Below are 18,171 nucleotides of genomic sequence, written 5' to 3'. Positions count from 1 at the left end.
TTCTTTCCACAGGAAACTGACGATGCTCAGAGATTACGTTTGGTCCGGAGGGAAGGAAGTAAGGAAGGAAGGAAGGATCGAAGGAAGGAAGGAAGGAAGGAAGGAAGGAAGGGAAGGAAGGAAGGAAGTGACCGTCTCGGTGTAGAGACTTAGGCACCGTTAGCAGCGAGTGTAAAACAGCAGCAGAGCTGCACAGTATCGTCTTTTAAATCTTAATCGCGTTATCAACTGACGCAGTAAAAACATCGCGAAAGGTTGCGTCAGAAACCCCTCCCGTCTGAGACCCCTCCCGTCTGAGACCCCTCCCGTCTGAGACCCCTCCCGTCTGAGACCCCCCTCCCATGACATCACGAGAGACACTGAGATTCTTTTGTGTCAGTTGAAAGAAAATTGAAAACTGCACTTAAAGATATAACTGTCCTTGTTTTTTTTCGGTGCTTCAATGTGTTCAATTCAACAAGCAGTTTGTTGTATTTTAGCAGAAGTTACCGCATGTTTTCCTCGCATGGTGCCGCCCTAGTTTCACTGCCGCGTCCACACGGTTTGGGTTGGAAAACACTCGATGTCTTCAGGTGTCTCGGGGCGTCCCGTGCACTCTGAAGCGGTACATGCAGGTGTACTCCTGGTGGCCCCAGTTGGACAACACCTGAACCTCGATGATCTGGAAGGCTCGGTCGTTCTCCTCCTGTCGGAGGAAAAGAGTTGGGTGTCATCGGCGTATTGGCACACTTTTATATTATTATGTCGTTGTCTTTGGGGTAAAGATACTTTCATTAAGCGTGTGTGTTTTAGTTAGAGCTGTCAATCTTCAACAGCGACATCATGCGGTTTATAAAACGAGAGACAAGCCTGACATCGGACCGATTTACAACTAAACCGAGAGAGTGATCATCGTCTATCAGACACAGAAATAAGTCGCTTTCTGGGGGGAGATTTTCTGCGCTTTTGCCACTTTTTCTGCCACCTTTCCAAAGTAGTTTTTTTTTTAGTTTTAATGCTTTTGTCCATTTTTCTGGCATTGTTTTTTCCAGAATTGTTTGACACTTTTCAATGCTTTTTTTGAGAGAAAACAATTCTACTTTCAATAGTTGTTTTTCGCTTTTTTCCCATCTGTGTGTCTGTCTGTGTTAGCAGCTAGCCTGTTAGCTTATACTTTCAGACTTCATTCCATCAGCTCTACTGTCTGGTAAAGATACCCAGCTCGGAGCGCTAAGGCACAGCGTTTTACGGTTTATACGGTGTTGACCGTTTAAGTTTGAAACTTTTTTTTATACATTATTTTCGCTTTTCCCAACAATTGAAGCTTCTTCCGAAGTTTTAGAAAAAGACTCACACACAGATGAAGTACACACAGAGATACATTGGCAAGAGCCAATGAGGTTTAACCATGTATCAGCTAATTTAAATAGCTCACATTACTGTATTGTGTCAACAGTTAATGTAATATTGGATGAGGTTGGATGAAGTTTTCTTTTGCAGGGTGCAAATGTTCCACCAGAACCAGTTCCTCCCTGAGATTATTTACCAGAGCTACGGTCACTGAGTCCGGAGCTACATTATATATTATTATTGCAGGACCACGAAGCCCTCCAACACGGTTTTATGAGCTACTTAAGTCATTACTCACGGTGACGGCGTACGTCTGAAGAGCTTCTCCGTCCTCTTCGTACGTGAAGGAGCCCAGCAGCTTCCCTTTCTCCTGACTGTCATCGTCCAGACCCTGGAAACACAACACACATATTAAACAGAAACTAAACAGTCCCTCTGTCTGTCTCTCTGTCTCCCCCCTCCCCTGCAGTCCCTCTGTCTGTCTCTCTGTCTCCCCCCCTCCCTGCAGCCCCTCTGTCTGTCTCTCTGTCTCCCCCTCTCCCTGCAGCCCCTCTGTTGTCTGTCTCTCTGCCTCCCTCTCCCTGCAGCCCCTCTGCTCTGTCTCTCTGTCTTTCCCCCTCTCCCTGCAGCCCCCTCTGTCTGTCTCTCTGTCTCCCCCTCTCCCTGCAGCCCCTCTGTCTGTCTCTCTTGTCTCCCCTCTCCCTGCAGCCCCTCTGTCTGTCTCTCTGTCTCCCCCTCTCCCTGCAGTCCCTCTGTCTGTCTCTCTGTCTCCCCCTCTCCCTGCAGTCCCTCTGTCTGTCTCTCTGTCCCCCCTCTCCCTGCAGTCCCTCTGCCTGTCTCTCTGTCTCCCCCCTCTCCCTGCAGTCCCTCTGTCTGTCTCTCTGTCTCCCCCCTCTCCCTGCAGTCCCTCTGTCTGTCTCTCTGTCTCCCCCCTCTCCCTGCAGTCCCCCTCTGTCTGTCTCTCTGTCTCCCCCCTCTCCCTGCAGCCCCTCTGTCTGTCTCTCTGTCTCCCCCCTCTCCCTGCAGTCCCTCTGTCTGTATGTCTCTCTCTGTCTCCCCCCTCTCCCTGCAGTCCCTCTGTCTGTCTGTCTGTCCCCTCTCTCCCTGTCTGTTCCTCTGTCTGTCTCTCCGTCTCCCCCCTCTGTCTGTCTGTCCCTCTGTTTCTCTCACGTAGACGCTGAAGTCCCGGGGCGCGCTGTGCAGAGCCCCGCTGGGAGCCAGGATTTTGGGGATGTGTTCCAGGGAGAAGGCTGTGGGGAGGATCTTCATGGAGAGGCGGATCACCAGGAAGCCCGTAGAGCCTCTGAAGGCCCAGCAGTTCCCCGGATGGACGTCGGGCTGCAGCAGGAGCACACAACATTAGAGCTGTCAGTCTTCTATAACACCATTCAACAGTCTTACACAACATTAGAGCTGCCAGTCTTCTATAACACCATTCAACAGTCTTACACAACATTAGAGCTGTCAGTCTTCTATAACACCATTCAACAGCCTAACACAACATTAGAGCTGTCAGTCTTCTATAAACACCATTCAACAGCCTAACACAACATTAGAGCTGCCAGTCTTCTATAAACACCATTCAACAGCCTAACACAACATTAGAGCTGTCAGTCTTCTATAACACCATTCAACAGCCTAACACAACATTAGAGCTGTCAGTCTTCTATAAACACCATTCAACAGCCTAACACAACATTAGAGCTGCCAGTATTCTATAAACACCATTCAACAGCCTAACACAACATTAGAGCTGTCAGTCTTCTATAAACACCATTCAACAGTCTTACACAACATTAGAGCTGTCAGTCTTCTATAAACACCATTCAACAGTCTTACACAACATTAGAGCTGTCAGTCTTCTATAAACACCATTCAACAGTCTTACACAACATTAGAGCTGTCAGTCTTCTATAAACACCATTCAACAGTCTTACACAACATTAGAGCTGCAAGTCTTCTATAATACCATTCAACAGTCTTACACATTAGAGCTGTCAGTCTTCTATAAACACCATTCAACAGTCTTACACAACATTAGAGCGGCAAGTCTTCTATAATACCATTCAACAGTCTTACACAACATTAGAGCTGCAAGTCTTCTATAATACCATTCAACAGTCTTACACAACATTAGAGCTGTCAGTCTTCTATAAACACCATTCAACAGTCTTACACAACATTAGAGCTGCAAGTCTTCTATAATACCATTCAACAGTCTTACACATTAGAGCTGTCTTCTATAACACCATTCAACAGTCTTACACAACATTAGAGCTGTCAGTCTTCTATAACACCATTCAACAGTCTTACACAACATTAGAGCTGTCAGTCTTCTATAAAAACCATTCAACAGTCTTACACAACATTAGAGCGGTCAGTCTTCTATAAACACCATTCAACAGTCTTACACAACATTAGAGCTGTCAGTCTTCTATAATACCATTCAACAGTCTTACACAACATTAGAGCTGTCAGTCTTCTATAAACACCATTCAACAGTCTTACACAACATTAGAGCGGTCAGTCTTCTATAAACACCATTCAACAGTCTTACACAACATTAGAGCTGCAAGTCTTCTATAATACCATTCAACAGTCTTACACATTAGAGCAGTCTTCTATAACACCATTCAACAGTCTTACACAACATTAGAGCTGTCAGTCTTCTATAACACCATTCAACAGTCTTACACAACATTAGAGCTGTCAGTCTTCTATAAAAACCATTCAACAGTCTTACACAACATTAGAGCGGTCAGTCTTCTATAAACACCATTCAACAGTCTTACACAACATTAGAGCTGTCAGTCTTCTATAATACCATTCAACAGTCTTACACAACATTAGAGCTGTCAGTCTTCTATAAACACCATTCAACAGTCTTACACAACATTAGAGCTGCAAGTCTTCTATAATACCATTCAACAGTCTTACACATTAGAGCAGTCTTCTATAACACCATTCAACAGTCTTACACAACATTAGAGCTGTCAGTCTTCTATAATACCATTCAACAGTCTTACACATTAGAGCTGTCTTCTATAACACCATTCAACAGTCTTACACAACATTAGAGCTGCAAGTCTTCTATAATACCATTCAACAGTCTTACACATTAGAGCGGTCAGTCTTCTATAACACCATTCAACAGTCTTACACAACATTAGAGCTGTCAGTCTTCTATAACACCATTCAACAGCCTTACACAACATTAGAGCTGTCAGTCTTCTATAACACCATTCAACAGCCTTACACAACGTTAGAGATTTCAGTCTTCTATAACAGTGTTTCTCAAATGGGGGTACGTGTACCCCAAGGGGTACTTTGGAGGACTGCAGGGGGTACGTGAGTGCTTTTTTATAAGTTTTTGTCGCTGTTTATTAAGTTTGTCACATTTTCAAAGTTTTTGTTGCATTTTGTCACCATTTTCGACCAGTTCTTGTCTTTTTTTCTCCAACTTTGTCGAAGTTTTTGTCACTTTTTTCGAAGTTTGTCTTCCTTCTTTCTACTGTATTTTTTTTTTTTACAAGTCTGTCGCTGTTTTTGATACTATTTTCCACCTATTCTTGAGTTACTTCCTTCTTTCTACTGACTTTTCTTTTGTTTTTACGTTTTCTTTTAAAGTTTTTGTTGCCTTTTTTCATCGGCATTTACATGTTTTTCAGTTACATGGCTGTTATTTGGTAAATCTATGGCTGGTCAGGGGGTACTTGGCTTAAAAACACAATTCAAATGGAGTACAGTGAAAAAAGTTTGAGAATCACTGTTCTATAACACCATTCAACACCCTTACACAACGTTAGAGCTATCAGTCTTCTATAATACCATTCAACACCCTTACACAACGTTAGAGCTATCAGTCTTCTATAATAACATTCAACACCCTTACACAACGTTAGAGCTATCAGTCTTCTATAATAACATTCAACAGTCTTAAACATTAGAGCTGCAAGTCTTCTATAACACCATTCAAAAGGAAGCTAAATAAACCTAAAAGTCCGCAGAACATGCAGATGAAAACTACAAATATAAAACTTAAACATGACATCAACATTTGACAACAGACAGACAGACAGACATTGTTACCTGGATCACAGCGCGAGGAGACTGAGAGAAATACCAGAGAGGAAGTCCGAAAAGACTGAGCAGAGCGGCCTTCGTCTCAAATGTCTCCGAGCAGCGAGTGCTCAGCACGCTGCCCCCTGCAGGACGACAGGAACAAACAACCGTTATGGTTCAACACATGTTGGTGTGAGTCTAGGGATGCACCGAATCCAGGATTTGGCTTCGACTGAATATTGGGCTTTTTGACGGGGTTGGGTTTCTGCTGAACCTTAGGCGCCGTTGATTACGGGAAGGTGTTTACGTAGGTGGAGCGTTCAACGCGGTAGGCTGTGAGGAAGTGGACATGGAACTGGTGAGGGAAGGTGTTTACGTAGGTGGAGCGTTCAGTGCAGCAGGCTGTGAGGAAGTGGACATGGAACTGGTGAGGGAAGGTGTTTACGTAGGTGGAGCGTTCAGTGCAGCAGGCTGTGAGGAAGTGGACATGGATCTGGTGAGGGAAGGTGTTTACGGAGGTGGAGCGTTCAACGCGGTAGGCTGTGAGGAAGTGGACATGGATCTGGTGAGGGAAGGTGTTTACGGAGGTGGAGCGTTCAATGCAGTAGTCTGTGAGGAAGTGGACATGGAACTGGTGAGGGAAGGTGTTTACGTAGGTGGAGCGTTCAATGCAGTAGGCTGTGAGAAAGTAGGGCTGTGCAATTAATCGAAATGTAATCGTGATTATGATTTTGGCTCCCAACGATAAAAAAAAACAACAGAATAATCGAGAAAAACAATTATTTAGCTCACTACGTTTTGCAAGTAAACTGTTATTTTTTATGAAAAAATAAAGTTTAAATAGGAAAAGTATTCAGGCAAATTTCACAGATGTGTTTTTTATACTGTTGATTTATTTAACTTCTTCCACTGTTTTTTAAGTTCAATAATTGCAAAATCTTTCCAGAAGTTAACGAGTAATCGTGTTAAATTATTGTGATTTCAATATTGACCGAAATAATCGTGATTACGTTTTTTACCATAATCGAGCAGCCGTACTTCAATGCAGCAGGCTGTGAGAAAGTGGGGCTATGCAATTAATCGAAATGTAATCGTGATTATGATTTTGGCTCCGAACGATCACAAAAACAGAATAATCGAGAAAAACAATTATTTAGCTCACTACGTTTTGCAAATAAACTGTTATTTTCTGAATTGAATTAACTCTATGAAAAAATTGTTTAAATAGGAAAAGTATTCAGGCAAATTTCAGAGATGTGTTTTTTATACTGTTGATTTATTTAACTTCTTCCACTGTTTTTTAAGTTCAATAATTGCTACATCTTTCCAGAAGTTAACGAGTAATCGTGTTAAATTATCGTGATTTCAATATTGACCGAAATAATCGTGATTATATTTTTTTCCCCATAAATTGAGCAGCCCTGTGAGAAAGTGGACATGGATCTGGTGAGCAGAAAAAGTTTTTGTTTGGCAGAACTTTCAGTCAAAAGAAGGCCATTCAAGTCCAGCTACATGTTCAATCTGTTCAATGCTGATTGGTCTGGTGGTGGCGAGGACCCTAAACTACACACAACATGGCCGCTGTTACAACATCTGGTCTGAAACATCAGAAAGAATACGAGTTGTACACGAAGGAATCTCCAGACAGCAGCCAGAATGCAGCAACTTCAGGTACAGCAAAGGAAGGACAGTCCCTGTTTACTTCATTCATGTGTTTACTGGGTTCATGGACTGAGGATGGGAGGAGGAGTCAGCACCATCTCAACCAGGGGGTTCAGGACTCAGCCGAAAACCCCAAAATCTGGATTCGGTGCATCCCTATTTGAGTCTAAACATAGTTGACTATAAATGAAAATAAACTATTTTAACACCAGCCAAACACAGTGGGAAGTAGGAATGGGCGATATGGAGTAAATCAGATATCACGATATTCTTGACCAAATACCTCAATATCAATATTGTGGTGATATTCTAGGGTTAAAAATTGGTGCTTTAACAAAATATCTTCACACTTAGATTTTAGATAAATAATCATCAGTAATGTTGATATAATGACTAAGTGGGGGAAAGGCAAATAATAGAAGAGCTAGAACAGTCTGGTAAGATCAGAACATGACATCACTTTACTGTAATGCAGCCTTTAAAACCATGAAAAGACACTTTGGTCATACATTATCCAAAATCTAAGACGATATCGATATAATATCGATATATTGCCCAGCCCTAGGGGGAAGGATTGTTTCCAAACCTCCAGACTCCAGAGCGTAGTCCGCCATGCCGGTTCGGTCCTGAGAAAACAGACGCAGAGCGTTCTTCACCATCACCTGGACGTCCTGGAAGAGACGAGCGAGCAGTTAACCACACGAAGAAGAACGCCTCTTAACAAGAACAAGAAAACAGTCAATTCATTAAAACAGGAAGTTAGAACTAAAGACAGGGAGCGAAGAGATGTGCAAAGTTGGCTGTCTCTCTGTGTGTGTGTGCGTGCATGAGTGTGTGTGTCTCTGTATGCATGTGTGTGCATGCATGTGTGTGTGCGTGCGTGCGTGCGTCTGTGTGTGTCTGTGCATGAGTGTGTGTGTCTCTGTATGTATGTGTCTCTGTGTGTGTGTGCATGAGTGTGTACCTGTGTGTATGCATGAGTGTGTGTCTGTGTCTCTGTATGTGTGTGCGCATGAGTATATGTGTCTCTGTATGTATGTATGTATGTGTGTGTGCATGAGTGTGTGTGTCTGTGTCTGTGCGTGCATGAGTGTGTGTCTCTGTATGTATGTGCGTGCATGAGTGTGTGTGTCTCTGTATGTGTGTGTGCGTGCATGTGTGTGTGTGCGTCTGTGTGTGTGTCTGTGCATGAGTGTGTGTACCTGTGTCTGTGTGTGTGTGCGTGTGCCTGTGTGCCCGTGTGTACCTGTGCCTCTGTGTGTGTGTGTGTGTGTGTGTGTGCCTGTGTGTGTGTGTACCTGTGTCTCTGTGTGTGTGTGTCTCTGTGTGTCTCTCTCTGTATGCATGCATGTGTGTGTGCGCCTCTGCGTGTGTGTGTCTGTGTCTCTCGGTGTGTGTGTGTGTGTGTCTCGGTGTGTGTGTGTGTGTCTCTCGGGTGTGTGTGTCTGTGTCTCGGTGTGTGTGTCTGTGTCTCTCGGTGTGTGTGTCTGTGTCTCGGTGTGTCTGTGTCCTCGGTGTGTGTGTCTGTGTCTCGCGTGTTGTGTGTCTCGTTGTGTCTGTGTCTCGCGTGTGTGTGTGTGTGTCTGTGTCTCCGTGTGTGTGTGTGTGTGTCTCTCGGTGTGTGTGTGTCTCTCGGTGTGTGTGTGTGTGTCTCGTGTGTGTTGTGCTTCGTGTGTGTGTGTCTGTGTCTCGGTGTGTGTGTGTCTGTGTCTCTCGGTGTGTGTGTGTGTGTGTGTGTGTGTGTGTGTGTGTGTGTGTGTGTGTGTGTGTGTGTGTGTGTGTGTGTGTGTGTGTGTTTTCTGGAGTGCCTCCTCCTCACCTCCCGGGTCACAGCGTCCCCAGCAGCAGCGTGCAGGACGGGCTGCCCTCCCGTTCCTTCGGCGCGGTTCTTCTTCAGCTGCAGGCTGATGTTCTGCAGGACGCTGCGCTCCAGAGAGGACAGCGCCACCTGCAGGTCCGCCTCGCTGACGCAGCGCCGCGACAACCACTGCAGCAGCGACTCCTGGAGGCCCCCGGCGTCGTCTCGGGACGTCCCGCCAGCTGCCGTCAGCTGGTTGCCGTAGACCAGAACGCGAACTTCCTCACGCACTTGAGCAGAGACCTGCTCTGAAATCTGCAGCGGTGGAAGAAGTATTCAGATTACTGCAGTAAAAGTACTAATACCACACTGTATAAATAATCTGTTACAGCTGAAGTCCTGCAGTGGAAAGATTACTGCAGTAAAAGTACTAATACCACACTGTATAAATAATCTGTTACAGCTGAAGTCCTGCAGTGGAAAGATTACTGCAGTAAAAGTACTAATACCACACTGTATAAATAATACTCTGTTACAGCTGAAGTCCTGCAGTGGAAAGATTACTGCAGTAAAAGTACTAATACCACACTGTAATAATACTCTGTTACAGCTGAAGTCCTGCAGTGGAAAGATTACTTCAGTAAAAGTACTAATACCACCACTGTAATAATACTCTGTTACAGTTAAAGTCCTGCAGTGGAAAGGTTACTTCAGTAAAAGTACTAATACCACACTGTAATAATACTCTGTTACAGCTGAAGTCCTGCAGTGGAAAGGTTACTTCAGTAAAAGTACTAATACCACACTGTAATAATACTCTGTTACAGCTGAAGTCCTGCAGTGGAAAGGTTACTGCAGTAAAAGTACTAATACCACACTGTAATAATACTCTGTTACAGCTGAAGTCCTGCAGTGGAAAGGTTACTGCAGTAAAAGTACTAATACCACACTGTAATAATACTCTGTTACAGCTGAAGTCCTGCAGTGGAAAGGTTACTGCAGTAAAAGTATGCAAGTATCATCAGGAACATGTAGTTAAAGTATTAAAAGCAAAGAACAATCCTCAAGTTGATCAACTTTCTGTCTGTCTGTCTGTCTGTCTCCTTCTCTCTCTGTCTGTCTGTCTGTCTGTCTGTCTGTCTGTCTGTCTGTCTGTCTGTCTGTCTGTCTGTCTCCTTCTCTCTCTGTCTGTCTGTCTGTCTCCTTCTCTCTCTGTCTGTCCAAACCAGTTGTGTGTTTAATGGTCTCATCATCTCAGCTGGAGTTTACTTTAGAATCAAACGATCAAAAGATTTTATAAACTACATGTGTTCTGTGTGCAGTAATCGTAATGTGTAAAGTAACTAGTAACTAAAGTAACTAAAGTAACTAAAGCTGTAACAGATGAATGTAGTGGAGTAACTAAAGTAACTAGTAACTAAAGCTGGAACAGATGAATGTAGTGGAGTAACTAAAGTAACTAGTAACTAAAGTAACTAGTAAAAAGTACAATGAATGTAGTGGAGTAACTAAAGGTAACTAAGTAAAAAAAGATGAATGTAGCGGAGTAACTAAAGTAACTAGTAACTAAAGCTGAAACAGATGAATGTGGCGGAGTAACTAAAGTAACTAGTAACTAAATATTAACAGTTGAATGTAGCGGAGTAACTAAAGTAACTAAAAGCTCTAAAACTAAAGTTGAATGTATGAGAGTAACTAAAGTAACTAGTAACTAGTAAGCTGGAAAAGATGAATGTAGTGGAGTAACTAAAGTAACTAGTAACTAAAGTAACAGATGAATGTAGCGGAGTAACTAAAGTAACTAGTAACTAAAGCTGGAACGTTGAATGTAGCGGAATAACTAAAGTAACTAGTAACTAAAGTTAACAGATGAATGTAGCGGAGTAACTAAAGTAACTAGTAACTAAAGTAAAGTGAATGTAAACGGAGTAACTAAAGTAACTAAAACAAAAGCTGTAACAGATGAATGTAGCGGAGTTAACTAAAGTAACTAAAATAAGCTAAAGTTGAATGTAGCGGTAGTACTAAAGTAACTAGTAACTAAAGAAGTTGAATGTAGCGGAGTAACTAAAGTAACTAGTAACTAAAGTTGAATGTAGCGGAGTAACTAAAGTAACTAGTAACTAAAGTTGAATGTAGCGGAGTAACTAAAGTAACTAAAGCTGTAACAGATGAATGTAGTGGAGTAACTAAAGTAACTAGTCTCTCTCTGACCGTGTGGTGGATCGTGTCGAGTCCTCTGCAGCCGTCTCGACACCCAGACAGACCGCCAACGTCCCGCCTGACCTTCTCCAGCGCCGCCTTCAACCGTGCAACCTCCGCCAGCAAGGCATCATGGGACTGGCGCTCCACTCCACCACTGGAAGAAGTTCAAAGATAATTAGCTTCAGGTTAAGTCCAACATCCCAGAGTTTCACTGTCACTTTGTTTCCATGCACAGCATAACAACAACACAAATATGGCGAACAAAAACACACAAAAGAAATTGGATAGAGCGCCTAAATTTTTTTAAAAGCGCAAAAGAATTTGGAAAAAGCATTAAAAAAAAAAAAAAAAACACGCACGGATATTGTGATTACTTAAAAAGGAGCCGACTGTCAAGTTAGGGAGAGCGTGCAGACAGACGCCCCATTTACACGTACGTGGTTATTTTGAAAAAAGGAGACATTTCCCTTCGTTTAAAACGCAAACGGAGAACTCTCCTCTGAAACCGAGTCTTTCTAAAAACTCCGGCCAGGGTGGAGATTTTGTAAAACTTTGTTTGCATGTAAACAGACAAACGGAGGTTTAGGCAGCCGAGGAAGTGAGGAAGAGAAGAGAGAGAGGAAGTGATTCGCTGCTGTTGTCTGGATTCTGATTGGCTAATGTGGGCTTGAGCTTCTCGTTACAACGCCACCTGCAGGTCTGGCGTGCTCTTGAGGGCATATATACACGGGGACGTGTAAACGAACACTTTCTGAAAACTGACAGCTGTGCACGATGTTATTTTTGAAAAACTGAGAGGGTGAAATGTCCATTTATGAAAATAGCCGGCCAAGTGTAAACGTAGCGTGACTCCAGCGGACTGTAAAGTGAAGAGGAGGAGGATGAAGATTAACCTGATCGCAGCTGGAAAAGTTGTTGGTAAAGGTGAGACTGTCGTAGCAGCTTCTTGTCTCTGCTGCATCTCCTGCAGAACAATAAACCAAAAACTGTCCTCAAATCAATCAATCAATCAATCAATCAATCAATCAATCAATCAATCAATCTCTATCTCTCTAGACACACACACACACACACACACTTCTGCAACACTCAAACATTAAAACGTATTTACATAAGATAAAGAGCATCCTAAATAAGGTTAAAACTACATTTAATAACAATAACAGTATCCTTAAGACTAAGAGTACCCTAAATAAGATTAACCGTATCCCAAATGACATTAAAAACTACACTTCCCAATAACACTACCCTAAATAAGATTCCAAGCATCCTAAATAAGATACTGCAGGCAGTACCGTGGTTACCTCGGTCCTGGCGGCCAGTTTCTGCAGCTGCAGCTCCAGCTGATCCAGACGAGCTGTTTGACTCTGCTGCTGCAACGCGTCCTGCTGCCGGGACTACAGACAGAAACAGGAAGGAAACTCAGACTCCCAGCATGCTCGGGAAATCTGCTTAACAATTCAAAACAACACATCAGGCATCCACATCCTCTATAGCAGATGAGTGGTTCTTTAACGTGACTTCAACCAAATGATTTTCCTGTCAGGGTCCCTCCACGATTCTCAAAGTTAAATTGAAACTAATCAGATAATCAATTAGTCAGGTTTTTACTGGAAAGAAACTTATTTTTCATGCTGAATGACTTGTATTGAAGAAACCAGTGAGCACATCTCTAGTAAAAGCGGCAAAAAAGTCGAAAAAAAAGCAACGAAAACATCAGAAAAATGTAAAAAAAACGTCACAAAGACGTGGGGCTGGGCAATATATCAATATTATATTGATATCGCGATATGAGACTAGATCTCGTCTTAGATTTTAGATGTCGTAATATAGGGCTAAATTTCGGCTAAAATCATAATCACGATTAATCAAACAAGTTACCTCGATTACGATAATTGAACAATTATTTTAAATTTCTTTTCTTGTACTGTAAATATGTTCACGGTTAATTTTTCTAATGAAAGAGTGCATATAATCCTATCGTTGTGTTTCTAAAATAAGGAAACACACAGATAGCAATTAATGCTTATTTATTAAATATTTCAAACAACTGAACTGAATTCTACAACAGTAGATTTTACAATGAAATAAAAACGTCTTATAAAAAAGTAATTTAAGTTTTAATGTAAAAAAAAAGAAAATAGTTTCCTAAAAATGTAGAAAATAAAAGAACTTTTCTTTTTGTAAACAAAATGATGGTAAATATTCATCTTTGACGTGTGATCGACTGGAAAATATGCTGTCTCAAGTAGGGGTGGGAATCACCAGAGGCCTCACGATACGATATCATCACGATACAATATTATTGCGATTTTAAACATATTGCAATATTCTGCGATATATTGCAATTTATTACCTATTTTCCAACTTCAAATTTTTCCCAGTTTCAGATGGTGTCCCCAAAGGACAATTTTGTCAACATTTGTTTTATCTAAAGAGATACATGTCTCCGTCTGTTCATCTCACTTCAATTTTATTGCTGCAAAATTGGATCGTCAAGCAGACAGACTGACCAACACACATAATAAAAGATCGATACTTGGTGTCTGTGTATCGATACAGTATTGCCAAGAAAAAATATCGCGATACTATGCTGTATCGATTTTTCCCCCACCCCTAGTCTCAAGGCACCTGTTGCGCAGCTTCCAGTCATCGTCAGTGTAGTGCAATGTGATCTGATTTTTCGATTAATCATCCAGCCCTATCGTAATATGACATAAGTGTCTTTTAGTGGTTTGAAAGGCTACATTACAGTAAAGTGATGTACTTCTCTGAATTTACCAGACTGTTCTAGCTGTTCTATTATTTGCCTTTACCCACTTAGTCATATCTACAACACTGATGATTATTTATCTAAAATCTAAGTGTGAAGATATTTTGTGAAAGCACCATTTGTCACCCTTAGAATATAGCCACAATAGGGAGGTATTTGGTCAAGAATATCGCGATATCTGATTTTCTCCCTATCGCCCTGCCCTACAAAGACGTAATGGTAAGTAGTGCTGCTCCCTCTTAGTCAATTAGTCGACTAATCGGTGCTTTTGGTCTTAGTCAACTTCGATCTCTTTAGTCCATTAGTCATGTCTGATGCTGTTTTCATGCTGAATGACTTATTTCCAAGAAACGTACGAGCTCATCTCTGGTAAACACAAGAATTAAAGTGGTGCTTTAACACGACTCTTAGTGGAGAAACTCTGATTTACAGATCTGTCGATTAAATCAAGTAATCGATTAGTCGAGTGTTAGTCGACTAAGAATTTCTTCAAATAGAGCACAGCCCTAAGTGTAAGGGTGTGTAAATGATCCCGATGTACCTGCTCTGTCTGCTGTCTCTCCTCGTCCAATCGTCTCTGCAGATGCTCCAGCTGTTGCTGCGAGCTAGCGTCGCTGATTGATTGGTGGCAAGACACCGGCTGTTCGCTCTGGTGAGATCTCTTGTACTCAGGTGGGGACAGCGCTCGCATGCTTGCTCCCCCCGGCCTCCCGGCCCCCCCGCCCGCCCCGCGCTCCGCCCAGCGCCGCCCAAGCGGACGGCAGCGCCACCAAGGCTTCAGCCCCGCACGCCTCCCGCCCTGCCGCCCGGTGCAACGGTTAATACGTGTTATGTCCCTATGGACCTTCTTCACAGCAGACATGTTGACCTGTCACAGTAGGAAAAGCACAGCTGACATTGATAACCTTAAACGATGGCTCAGTTCCATCAAGTGTCCCAGTAAGATATTTCAGTGAGTCAGCATGAACAATACCAGGGTCTCTCCTAAGTGGAATGCAGCCATCAGTAATGGTTTAATACCAGGGTCTCTCCTAAGTGAATGCAGCCATCATTAATGGTTTAATACCAGGGTCTCTCCTAAGTGGAATGCAGCCATCAGTAATGGTTTAATACCAGGGTCTCCTAAGTGGAATGCAGCATTAGTAATGGTTTAATACCAGGACCTCCTAAGTGGAATGCAGCCATCATTAATGGTTTAATACCAGGCTCTCCTAAGTGGAATGCAGCCATCAGTAATGGTTTAATACCAGGACCTCCTAAGTGGAATGCAGCCATCAGTAATGGTTTAATACCAGGACCCTCCTAAGTGGAATGCAGCCATCAGTAATGGTTTAATACCAGGACCTCTCCTAAGTGGAATGCAGCCATCAGTAATGGTTTAATACCAGTGTACTCCGTAAAATGAAACTCATCAGTAATACCGTCGCCATCAGTAATGGTTTAATACCAGGACCTCTCCCAAGTGGAATGCAGCCATCAGTAATGGTTTAATACCAGGTCCTTCCTCTAAGTGGAATGCAGCCATCAGTAATGGTTTAATACCAGGACCCTCCTAAGTGGAATGCAGCCATCAGTAATGGTTTAATACCAGGACCCTCTCCTAAGTGGAATGCAGCCATCAGTAATGGTTTAATACCAGGACCTCTCCTAAGTGGAATGCAGCCATCAGTAATGGTTTAATACCAGGACCTCTACTAAGTGGAATGCAGCCATCAGTAATGGTTTAATACCAGGGTCTCTCCTAAGTGGAATGCAGCCATCAGTAATGGTTTAATACCAGGACCTCTCCTAAGTGGAATGCAGCCATCAGTAATGGTTTAATACCAGGGTCTCTCCTAAGTGGAATGCAGCCATCAGTAATGGTTTAATACCAGGACCTCCCTAAGTGGAATGCAGCCATCAGTAATGGTTTAATACCAGACCTCTCCTAGTGGTGCAGCTCATTGTTTACCACAAGTGTAAATAATTTTACACTAAGTGGAATCAGCATCATTTTTAACCTCCTAAGTCAAATTAACTCTAGTGTTTGTTCCTAGTGAGTTTTATTGTGTAAGTATGTATACCAGTTTCTTTTTTTTAGATTTTATTTTTTTACTCTGTGCAATCAGTTTTATTTATTATGCGCCATCATTATGGTTTATACGGTCGTCTCCTAAGTGGAATGCAGCCATCAGTAATGGTTTATACCAGGACCCTTCTAAGTGGAATGCAGCCATCAGTAATGGTTTAATACCAGACCCTCTCCTAAGTGGAATGCAGCCATCAGTAATGGTTTAATACCAGACCTCTCTAAGTGGAATGCAGCCATCAGTAATGGTTTAATACCAGGACCTCCTAAGTGGAATGCAGCCATCAGTAATGGTTTAATACCAGGACCTCTCCTAAGTGGAATGCAGCCATCAGTAATGGTTTAATACCAGGACCTCTCCTAAGTGGAATGCAGCCATCAGTAATGGTTTAATACACCTGTGCTTTTCCCACTATTACATTTCAAAATGTCTGCTGTGAAAAAGGTCCATTGGTGTCTAGGAGCAGAGGACAGAACAAATAAACCCAGGGGGACACCAGGGGAAATGGCGAAACCGTTCAAGATAAAAAAACATTTCCGTCCGGTCCATTAAAAAGTCAAGAACAAGATTTCTGCTGTCTGATGCTCCGAAATGGACCGTAGAGGCAACAGAAGCATCGCTGCCTGCGACGCTAGTTAACACTACGCAGGGTTCATACACATTTTAACCAATTCTTTTTGGCAAATTTCCATGACTGTGTGTTCCTGAAAATGTCAGTCGACATTATACAATAAGAATACAAATGTGTGTTAAAGTTTCCACTCAGAGGTTTAACTATAAATGAATGATAATGTCTGTGGTTCATAGATGGATTCTTAATATCTCTCCCCGAATACAACGCTGAAGTTAAGACCAGGTGAAAATACATTTATTAATCACATATGTTGTGTTAAAAAACAAAACTTAAAACTTTTCCAAAACTTTCTCGGTCTTTTTATGTTTCCAAAACCTTTCCAGGCCTGGAATTTGCAATTTTCAAATTCCATAACTTTTCCAGGTTTTCTTCAAAAAACGTATGAACCCTGACTACACCTGACAGCAGGTAACGTTAGCCTACCGTTAGCTAGCAGCTGGAGTAAACACTGTTAAAACGCTGACCGCTAACATTAAACGGTGTGACTGCATTTCACTGGAGAGGATTCCAACACCGGGACGTAACAGTCTGCAGCTGCCGTGGTCGGAAAAACAGACGGTGCGTTCACTCGAAACCGGTAGCCTCGCCAGTCTCGTGGTGCATTCAAAGTTATTGTAAAATACCCTTTTTCCATCGCGTGGTTGTTTGTCGTTTAACAGCAATTTACTGGTGAAATAAGTTCCGTATTTTTCAGAGTATAAGTCGCATCAGTCAAAAAATGCGTCATGAAGAGAAAAAAAAAAAAAAAAACATAAGTCGCACCGGACTATTATTTCACAAACTCAAAGACCAAAAACAGCCTTTTTCATCTGTCAACTACACAATAGCACCCACAACAACAGGCTGAATAGGGTAGGTGTCCGGTATGTTACCGTAACACATTAACGGTTATTGAACTACACAATAGCACCCAGAACAACCAGCTACCAGGGCGTGGAGCATGGATGGATTAAAAGGCGTGGAGACATAGCTGCACTGTTGACGAGCCCCTCCCGACTGCTTCCTCCAGCTCTGGCCATCTCGCTCTCAGCCCGCCATTAGCCGATTAGCCGATTAGCTTTCTCTGATTTCTTCATTGCAGTAAGAGTCACCTGTTCTCTCATTCCAAACTTTCTGCTGCTCCATCACCGTTTTCGGCTGCATATTTTACTACCTGCAGTTTATCTCTTTGCTTTCTCAGTTGTCTTTAGCAGCAGCGTTCTAGTTGTCACAAGCCTAGAGCGCCCTCTCGCGGCTGTAGACGATAATGTTTTCAGTATGAATTAACATTTAAAAACATGTTAAATTATATATATTTTGATATACAAGTCGCACCTGACTATAAGTCGCAGCACCAGCCAAAGGAGGAAAAAAAGTGTGACTTATAGTCCGGAAAATACGGTTATTGTTATAAGTTATAGTTATGACATTTTTAATAAATGATTTGATTTTGACCCTGTGGCCTTAGTAATAAACACGCCATTCTTTAATGTCGCCAACTGTCGTTTGAAAAAACCCAAACGATTCCCAACCCTAGTCTTGACTAACACCCTGGCGTTCGTACCTCTTCTGCTGCCACTGGAGGAGGACTGTAGAGCGGCCTCCGATCGATCGAGGTTGATCAGATCCACCAGACGATTGAAGAGCAGACGAACACAAG

General features: G+C 42.6%; 1 protein-coding gene across 1 annotated transcript in view; it reads right to left on the bottom strand.

Annotated features, from left to right (window-relative positions):
- Positions 1-303: 303 nt before the first annotated feature.
- LOC120551557 (SUN domain-containing protein 1-like) overlaps positions 304-18,171 on the bottom strand; it is a 36,280-nt gene continuing 18,412 nt past the window's right edge. The window contains exons 11-21 of the mRNA XM_039789049.1: positions 18,044-18,171; positions 14,371-14,697; positions 12,361-12,453; positions 11,950-12,020; positions 11,066-11,210; positions 8,873-9,166; positions 7,640-7,724; positions 5,419-5,534; positions 2,500-2,667; positions 1,628-1,720; positions 304-685 (exon numbers count right to left, since the gene is read on the bottom strand). The exon at positions 18,044-18,171 is cut by the window's right edge and continues 3 nt beyond it. Of these exons, the coding sequence (XP_039644983.1) occupies positions 569-685; positions 1,628-1,720; positions 2,500-2,667; positions 5,419-5,534; positions 7,640-7,724; positions 8,873-9,166; positions 11,066-11,210; positions 11,950-12,020; positions 12,361-12,453; positions 14,371-14,697; positions 18,044-18,171 (1,637 nt within the window). The 3' untranslated portion in view covers positions 304-568. The remainder of the gene's footprint in view (positions 686-1,627; positions 1,721-2,499; positions 2,668-5,418; positions 5,535-7,639; positions 7,725-8,872; positions 9,167-11,065; positions 11,211-11,949; positions 12,021-12,360; positions 12,454-14,370; positions 14,698-18,043) is intronic.

This window comes from Perca fluviatilis, chromosome 21 (genome assembly GCF_010015445.1).
Source record: "Perca fluviatilis chromosome 21, GENO_Pfluv_1.0, whole genome shotgun sequence".
Taxonomy (NCBI): domain Eukaryota; kingdom Metazoa; phylum Chordata; class Actinopteri; order Perciformes; family Percidae; genus Perca; species Perca fluviatilis.
This window is presented reverse-complemented; position numbering and strand designations above follow the sequence as displayed.